The 9,549-nt window shown below is 33.3% G+C and overlaps 1 protein-coding gene across 1 annotated transcript; it reads right to left on the reverse strand.

Moving 5' to 3' along the window:
* Positions 1-4,416: 4,416 nt before the first annotated feature.
* Positions 4,417-8,145, reverse strand: LOC133192140 (protein mono-ADP-ribosyltransferase PARP15-like). The gene is made up of 8 exons (XM_061328020.1): positions 7,881-8,145; positions 7,109-7,166; positions 6,762-6,850; positions 6,369-6,611; positions 5,972-6,202; positions 5,782-5,818; positions 5,060-5,662; positions 4,417-4,853 (listed from the first exon to the last, which is right to left on the reverse strand). The coding sequence occupies exons 1-8, from the start codon at positions 8,094-8,096 to the stop codon at positions 4,606-4,608; spliced, it is 1,725 nt and encodes a 574-aa protein (XP_061184004.1). The 5' UTR covers positions 8,097-8,145; the 3' UTR covers positions 4,417-4,605.
* Positions 8,146-9,549: the final 1,404 nt, after the last annotated feature.

Raw genomic sequence — 9,549 nt, forward strand, 5'->3', positions numbered from 1 at the left:
TATGCATTTACGTTATATTAATTGAACAATTCATCCGCATGCATTTTTCCCCCAGTAAACAAAAGAGATTTCTGTCAACAACTAGCTGTCTTTGAACATTTTTCCTTGGGGTAAAAGCCAGGTACGGTATGTTGAAAATGAAAGGTCAATAATTACACCTTTATAAAATATAATTTTCTCAATGTCCGAAAGGCATTTGCTTTAGTGTATAGAGGGTCCTTAAAACAAAATTTTCTATGAGTAACAAATGGATGACGAACCTTAAATAAAATAAAAAATCAGCAGTAAACAAATGTGCTATATGGCAAATCATCCTCTCCTGTAGCAAATATCGACGTACAAAACATATTACGCTTTGAACCCATCCCTTCTCTTCTTGCAACTTACAAATAATGGTCAAAAATGTATTGAAATTATTTTCAATATTAATTCAAAATATGTATTCAGCATCAAACCATCCATGCCATTAACCCTAACATACGAGGGTTGATTAAAAAATTCGTGGAATTTCTTTCGAAAATTTTATCGTGATTGATAAAAGCAAACAATAGGCATACTAGGGGTGATCAAAAAGTTCGCAAACTATCTCTATATTTACAAAACCACAATTCAGATCAGAATGAAATTTGGCACACATATAGTCATACACATGTTCTATAAATAACATATGTTAAATAATGTCTTGCTCCGTGTTTGTGACGCCACAATGTGAAAATGACGTCAATATGTATGTCACTTGTGACAAAAAATGGTTGACTCAGTCGTACTCGAGCAACGAACGGCTGTAAAGTTTAACGTATATCTTGGAAATTCCTTTGCAGTAGAATATGATAATTTGTACAAGGTTTTATGAAGACAAAAGACTTACCAGAAGTTCAATCATTAATTGGATTGATTGTTTAAGTAAAGACAGGGATACGGTTAAAAATGATGTTTGTTCTGTTGCCCAGCGAAAGCAAGCCAGGGAAAAGATGTGTCCTTAGTTGAGTAATTTGTTATGATACATCGTCAAGTAACAATTAGAAAAATGATTGTATCTCTTAACAATAATATAATTATTAAAGCTCTAAAATATCGTTTACTTTAGACTTTAAACATATGAGATATGATGAAAAGAAGGCGCCCATACTTTATCCACATTGGATAAATGACTCTCCCGAGACAGAGGACTCGGGTTTTGATGGGTCACCATACTAATTGTGGGAAGGGATATCCTTATCCACCCATCCTATCGCCGAGATTTGGCCATTTCTGACAGATGGACTGTTTTCGTTATAAAAAATAACTTGCATGGTAAGAAATATATGACTCGGACAAATCTTTTAGCTTCTCTGAACAGACTGCTTTAGAGCATGTCACGTGACTGCCTGGATCACGTGATTCGCGCATGGGAAGAACAATGGCAGATGTGCATTAAGAACATACGCAACGTAGGTTGAACTTTATTGTCTTTTTCCTTTGAGTTGAAGAGTTCCAATACTTAAAGGAACTGTGTGCTACATTTTAATGTCTATATATGCTGTTGTACACTTCTTCTAAAACAAGTTTGAATAAACAAAACATCTAGAATAAATTTTTAGTAATTTTTGTATATTTTTCTTTGAATTATACAAGAATTTTCGTCAATTGATATCTTTTCAAAACCCCTGGTAATACATGCTGATTTTTTGTCTACGAACATCTGATGGCACTATAATCTTAAATTAAGAATATCTTGAAAAACTATCAGTAGGTAAGGTACATTGCGTATGTCCTTAAAATCGGAGAGGACTACTTTAAAAAAAATTATAATAAACACTGAAACTTCATTTTATTTTTTTTAAAGAAGTAATTCAATTAGTTCGCGAATTTTTTGATCACCCCTCGTATTTATAAAATAGAGTTATTATGCAACAATACTGGAAAATTTCACCACGTTCCTATTACCAATAAGTTCACACCAGCTTTCTAAACATTTACAGTTGTAAAATTCGGGGGAGTCTTCCGACGTAACGTCAAGTTAGGTATGTCACGTCACGTTATAGGAGCATCTCACCCTCACTTCCAAATCGATTAAGAAATTCTACAGAACACTGCCTTTTTTCTCCAAATCTTTTCTCAAGAAAAGCCTGGGTATCCTCTCTTACCTACTTCATAATTCATTCATTTTTTAAAATACTCTCCGTCTTTCCATATGAAGTTTCGATTTTAGTAGCAATTTCAAGCACAGTACGTTGGCGGTCCACGTCCATTAACGCTTAATTTGTCTACGAGGTAAAAATGACCTTCCAAAAGGCTTCCAAAGCTTTATTCAACATTCATGGAAGTTCTATTTTCCTTACATTTCTCACGATACTGGAAAACCAGTTGCTTACTGCATTTTTGTCTAGCCTGTATCCGTAGTATATATACGTTTAGATTAGAGTGTTCCCGAGATTTTCACAAAACTTATAACTTGACCGAATTTCGACGTTGTCTAACAATGTCACGATGAACAACAAATCATCAACTGATAAACTAAATATCCAGTAAAATCAGTAAAACTCGCACAAATGTTTATAAAAGGTCAAGCAATCGTAATAATGACATCATTTTCGTTTTATATGCCACTTACCGCGATTTTTTTCACTTAAAGTATTAAGAATTGAAATGATAATGAACGAGTAAATGTCTCCCCCGCATTTTCAAACATCCGTTTCTATGGTAACAGCCAAAGTGTTTCTATCATCAATATTTAAAATATTTTTGATTAAAAAAAAATTCAACAAGTATATATATTATCATTTGTAATTTGCAATCACTATCACTAATAAATAAATAAAATATGAAGAAATTCCACGAGCATTTGGATCAACCCTCGTATTATACATTTATTGCATGAGGGAAATATGAAGATTTATTCAGCCAAAAAAAAATCATATTCCCCGAGGGCTTTGATATTTCTTGGCTGAATAAATCTTCATGTTTCACGAACATTCATGCAATAAATTCATGCAAAAAATTAATTATCATAACGAAACAAGCAAAAACTTTAAAAATAAAAACAAACTTTCAAATTCGGCACCGCTCTTAATTTAGGGTAATGTTACTGAAACAATTTACAGAAGTCCATCAGCAATTTTGTGATGTGAACCAGGCTATTGTGACGTCTACTACTCTCGTGAGTTTTCGTTCAACGAACGATAACTATTGCTGGAAACTGCTCTAGGTCTCCGAAGAGGTTAAATAATGAAAATCATGACGACACCAGGGAAATATGAAGCTTTATGGCCCGAGGGCTTCGCCCGAGGGAAATATGATATTTCTTGGCAGACTAAATCTTCATGTTTCCCGTGCATTTATGCAATAAATTGTTTATTATACCGAAACAAGCAAAACCTTTAAAAATAAACGTAAACTTTCAAATTCGGCACCGCTCTTAAATTCACTTTCAATTTTAACGTAAAGTTACTGAAACAATTTACAGAAGTCCTTGGACACATAACACTCCGATGAAACAAGCAGCAATTTTGTGACGTGAACTAGGCTACTCTCGGGAGGTCTCGTTCAACAAACGATAACTATTGCCGGAAAATGCACTAGGTCTCCGAAGAGGTTGAATACGATGAAAAGCAAATTCAGACAGGGAAATATGAAGTTTTATGGCCCTGTCACGTGATAATCTAGAACCAATCAGTTGTATAGAATGACATATATGGAGATAACGAATAGTATTCAAGCTCAAATGTCCCACGGACCTCCAAACATCAGAGGTGGGATCAGGTGCCATGGAGGGGTGAGCATCCCCTGCTGACCTGTCACACCCGTCGCGTGCTCCTTGTCATGATCGGGAAATAGCGGAAAAATCCGTCGACAATTCAGTGTGTAAATAATGGCCTAACAATTAGTATGAAAAACGTCAGTCAGCATTTGACTCAATGATAAATTGTATTTACTGACAAGGTCATTGTATCGACCATAGAACTCACGAAATGAAGACTTTAAACGAGGCAGCTGATATTCTTGTTTCATCAACTTGTTTGTCAATAATTTACCTCGTTTTAGAAATTGTACATACGTAGAGCATGCTCTCGCGTATCGAATCAACTGAGAGACATATACCCAGTATACAGTTGATGAAGGTATATTGGTGCATAAGTAAGAGAAGTTGACGATTGAAACGTTAAAGTCATCACGTTTATCATAATGCTTGGTTGTTAGATTACCATTAACGTCTTTTTCAAGTAAAATATCCAAATATGAAACAGATGTGTCAGACTCTGCGGTATCTTTTATCTCAAGCTCACCAGGATATAATTATAATGAGATATAATATTCATTTTCATTGCACACACGATTAATTTTCAAATCCATAAATGTAAAAAAAAATCTATCAATATGTACAGAATAAATTTTAAAAAAAAATAACTTTTAAAAATTGAAAAAAAAAATGCCGTAATAATTTAACATACAGTGAAATAACAACAGCAAAAGAGCAATCACACAACAAAATGTTCATAGTCAATATGAAATATTATCACTTCTAAAGTTTTGAACATCAAAATATTACATATATATGTAAGCTGTGCGTGTGTGTGTTTACACATTAGCACAGACTTCATCAATCTTAACACACAGAAGCATATTTTAACAACTGTACCAAATTAGATATTCAGGATAAGACTGATTCCTATCATAAACAACAAACTCTCGATCCGAAAAGGCTCCACCATTGGCCACTACACTGTCATGAATTTCCTTGTGAATTAAACATACAGGGTTCGTACATATTTTGCATGGTGGCCTCTTATAATTTCTTTCTGCCTTGGTCAGATAAATATCACCAAGACTCATTCGCACCAAAAACATAGGATAACGATTTTGATTATCACATCCTAAATGAAAGAAAAATAGTTCATAACAGATATCAATAAATGATAATAAAGCTTCTTTATACCCTTAGTGTCATTTTTTTTACTGACTACAGTATTACACTAAATATGTATTAAATATTATTTCAAATACAAAAGGTAAATTTAACGTTTTTCTTGCAATGCTTACATAAAATAAAAGACCAAAAGACCAGTAAAGTGATCATTACCTGCATATTTATGTGATTTAGAGGCTACCTCAGCACCGTACACTCCTGCCCCAAGTCTTCCACTCGCTGCAAGCCTACTGTCCAATCCTTGACTGCATATGATGTCTACGTTTTCAGGCCTTGTACCATGGAAAAAATAGTACTCGTTAATTTCGGAGTGAGTATGTTTTGTCATGGATGAATCCAATGAACCCATTACTTGCACAGGCCCAAGTGACTGTGGAATTTTATCTAATGTCGTGAAATTTCCTTCCACGCTTGCTTTTCGAAATAGCCTTTGACATTCTTCACCATACTTAAGAAGCAATTCGACATTTTCTAGTCTCTGAATACTGATAATATGTGCATTTCCTAATGTTTTACTTAAAGCACTTGCAATGGATCTGCGCGTTATCTGGTCAATAGTTTCTAAATGGAACGTTCCCGATTTTTGCAGCAGATTCCAAGACTTAAGGTTTAAATCGGCCGTAAATTTGGTCCAGTATGGTGGTGTTCTGAGTGCTTCTCGATATTTGTAATCAAGGTAAGCTCTTGTTCCTCGTTGTGGAACAGAATGTAAGTCCCAAAGTCTAATTGGAGCTGATCGGAAAACAGTTTGTTTACCTTTAATAGTATATAAATAAATGATAATAATGAAGTAAAAATGATTGCTAATTCCTTGCTATATTTGTCCTATATGTTTAATATAACAAGTAGATTAAAATATTTTCATTAATACTTACTTGAGGAATTGACCTGGTTTATTGCGTCCTTAAATGCCTATCAATAATAAATAAAAGTAACTATTAAATTAATCAAATGATGAATATCAGTATGGTGTTGATTAAATAAATGTAACACAAATGATCCTTTATACAATGTAGAAAATACAGCTAACTATTAACCTCTTTCCATACAGGATTGAAAACTTACCATTTCTAGTTTAGGTAAATCACAACTCCCCCTATACAGTACAACTCGTACATCTGAGATACTCTGTTTCTGTCGTTGCTTAGAAAACTTTTCTATAGACGATACTATGGTAGAAGCTGCCATATCTGCAGGAATCTTATGAAATCCAGTCCCAAGGGCAGGAAAGGCTATGGACGTGTAGCCACTTTTATTTGCTTTTTCCAGACAAAGCAAGACAAAGTCCTCTAAAAACTATAATACATATTGACTATCCCAGAGAACATAATTAAGCCCTTAATGCCGAATTTATTGGGAATATAAATGAATTTAGTAATGATATTGTTTTTGTTTGTTGATTGGATTTTGAGTTTAGATTTACTTGGAAATCAGCATTCAACCTCCAAGTAGCTTTACTTACCTCATGAGGAAGTTTGTAACATGCAGTAGGTATTGAGTATCCTGGTATTAAAACACCGTGATACAATTTGTGGCACTTAAGATTGTGACCATTTGATACAGCAATGTCTTTATAATTAATTCCGTTGGGGTAATTTTGAGTAAGTTCAATTTTTAGTCGATGCCCAGCAGCCGCCATTATGGCAGCAGATGCCCCTTGTGTCATCTCGAGATCGTGAGCAACGCTATTGACAATGACATCAACCTGTTAAAGGAATCACAGTACATGTTTATCAAATCTTACGAAATAATTCAGCAGTTTCTCCGGAGGGAATGTTTCCGTTTCGGATCGATACTGTTGCAAACAATATGGTAATTAATGTACGTTTTATTTACAGTATCATTGAATTGTCACCTTTTCTTCAGCTATACTCCCAACCAGTACTCTGAAACTGATGTCTCCAACTTGACCAGAACATAAAAGTCGGGAAACAGAGTTCGGAGCTAAAATATAACAAAACATGCAAAGTTTACAACAAACATGTATTTATCGTAATTGATGTCGGAAGACCAAATACAGTTTTAGTACTCTAAAGTCATATACAAATAAAATTAAATAAATTTATATCATGTGTTAATAAATGGAACTTTGCATAATCCAACAAAAAAATTGCGTCGGAAAAAATAAGTGGAAGAAAATTACTAAAATAATATCGATCAATCACATAGGTATTTGAATTTTTCTACAATGAATTTTCAAACCTATGGCGATTTCGGCCCCAAGATATCCTCGTCCTTCGCCTAATTCGGTCTTAAATACCTGAAATATAAAACATGTTCTATTTGTTTTGAAACATTTGTTATTTGTATGTCATTATTTATCTTTAAGGTACCAGAGAGGTGAGAAAAATAGAATGCATTAAATTATTTGAGAGATTTAGAGATATTATCGATATTTTTTTTAAAATCAGAAATATTTTTCTATTGTTACATGAATGTAGGATTAAACGAAATTCATACGAATGCTACTTCGTAAAATTCAAACATTTTTGATTTTTGGGTAAATGCATTTTGTTTTTTATTCGAGGAAATTATATGTAAATACTCAGCATACCGAAAGAAGTTACATAATTTTATGGAGACTCAAAGTATGCAAACATCCTTTAGTATGTATGTTATTTTCTAAGCACGTATGCGCAGATTCGACGCCATGGCATTCACAGGTACTGGAAGTTGCAACCACGTATTCAAATCGCAAATTTTATAATTTTCACTTAGCTTTTCAGTGGTTTTAAAATTTGTTTATATAGTTTTTTGCCGGCATAGTAGAAATCATTGCACAGACCTTGCTTGACTATGATACAGTGCTGGAATTAATTAGGAGGACTTCTAAACTAAAAAGCAATTCTATGATTATGTAAGCTTGTGAAACTTCAGTTAAATGTTAAGAAGTAAAGGTACATTTACTTTGCCTATTCCATATACTGATACTTTTCAATTGAAAAATAACAGAAATAGATGTTAGAACACTTACATTTTGAACATACGGCCAGTCACTGCTTCCTTCATACACCACAATGACAATTCGCCAGATATTCGTACGAGAATTTTTGGTGCTAAAGTCTCGTATTGTTTTAACCATCAATTTTGCTGATTGATCAACAGGATAATGTAAAGAACCAATTCCGAGTGTTGGAAAAGCAATGGAGAGTACAAAATGACTGTTTGCTGTTTCGAGGCACTTTATCATAAATTTCTCTAATATCTACAAATACCACATTATCATCAAGATCAATTAAATCAAAGCAACTAACTGTAAAAAGGGTCCATAAAGAAATAAATTTCACTGTATAAATCTAAAATTTAAATGTATTTATTGCTATTTTTATTATTCTAATAGTGGAATACTGTAATTTATCCCTTGAGCAAAAGTGATATTTTTGCAAGTGATATTTTAACTATTTTCACTATGGCAAAATATAAAAATCGCGGCAAAACTCGAGATGTTATAAAGAAAATACTCCTGTAGAAAGCAAGCTGAGAAAATAAATCATCCTGGTCGAAGATCCTAAAATTAAGAACTTTCTCCAAATGGTTGCTAAATTCCATGTTAACAATTTTTAATCTTTCAATCGCTTAGCTATGATGTCTCACAACCGCTCAGCTATGACAGCACTGCATACGACACTGCATTATGAAAAGTCAGTGACAAAAGGAAATAAAGAATTAATAATAAACATAAAATCTAATAAATTGTAATTATATATGGAATTTATTTCATTCGTGAGACAGGATTTTTTAAATATTTTCATTCGTATTTCGCACTCAAGAAAATATTTTAAAAAATCCTGTCCAACTCTTAACATAGATATATTCAAGATAGAGAGAAACAATTATGATTTTAAAGTTACTGAAGATGGATCGGGTTGACTGGTTCCCCAGTGGGGCAGGGCCCCGTGGTACACAAATTCGCAATGAAGTTGATGACCCTTACTGACTGCAATGTCTCCGTATTCAATGCCATTAGAATATTTCTGGTTTAATTCATCTTGCATTTCTCTTCCTGCAACTCTCAACAGTGCTTCAGACATTCTTCCATTGCTGAGTTGCAAGTTTTTTGGTCCACTACACACTAACACATCTGCCTGCATCACAAATCAAATTATTTTCATGTCTTGTCATTTCTTTCATATCTGATTGATGTTCTTACAATAAACATTGAAAGCTTTGAAATTGTTTTAATTTAAGATAATGGTTTATTTATTTCAGGTTTCTTTGATCCACTAAGATTAAGATTTTTATGTATCCTTAAGTGAACTTATACAGAACGCCCACAATACGACTTTCCCAATTTTAGCACTATTTTGTGTCACTTTTTTTCTTCGGCACAGTTGATTGAACATGGTGCTCTCATGATGCTTTAAATATACTAGAAGGTAAAAAAGCCTTTCAATATTGGAATTAAAAAGGAATATATGAAGGTTCTGACAACGCTGTGAACCAAAATTGAATATAACCGTTTTAACTTTCAATTTCAATTTTATGCAGATAAGAAAAAAAGCTGATCGATATGCAAGGTGTTATTTTTACAGTATGAAAATAACAAAACTGTTATTTTTCACTGTGTGTAAATAACCTCCTGGCCAAAACTATTTTCTGTCATTCACAAAAAGTGCTTTAAGAAATGCTAACTAAAGATAGCA

This window comes from Saccostrea echinata, unplaced genomic scaffold, assembly GCF_033153115.1.
Source record: "Saccostrea echinata isolate AGI-Se365-2 ecotype Australia unplaced genomic scaffold, CSIRO_AGI_Sech_v1 ptg000025l, whole genome shotgun sequence".
Classification (NCBI taxonomy): domain Eukaryota; kingdom Metazoa; phylum Mollusca; class Bivalvia; order Ostreida; family Ostreidae; genus Saccostrea; species Saccostrea echinata.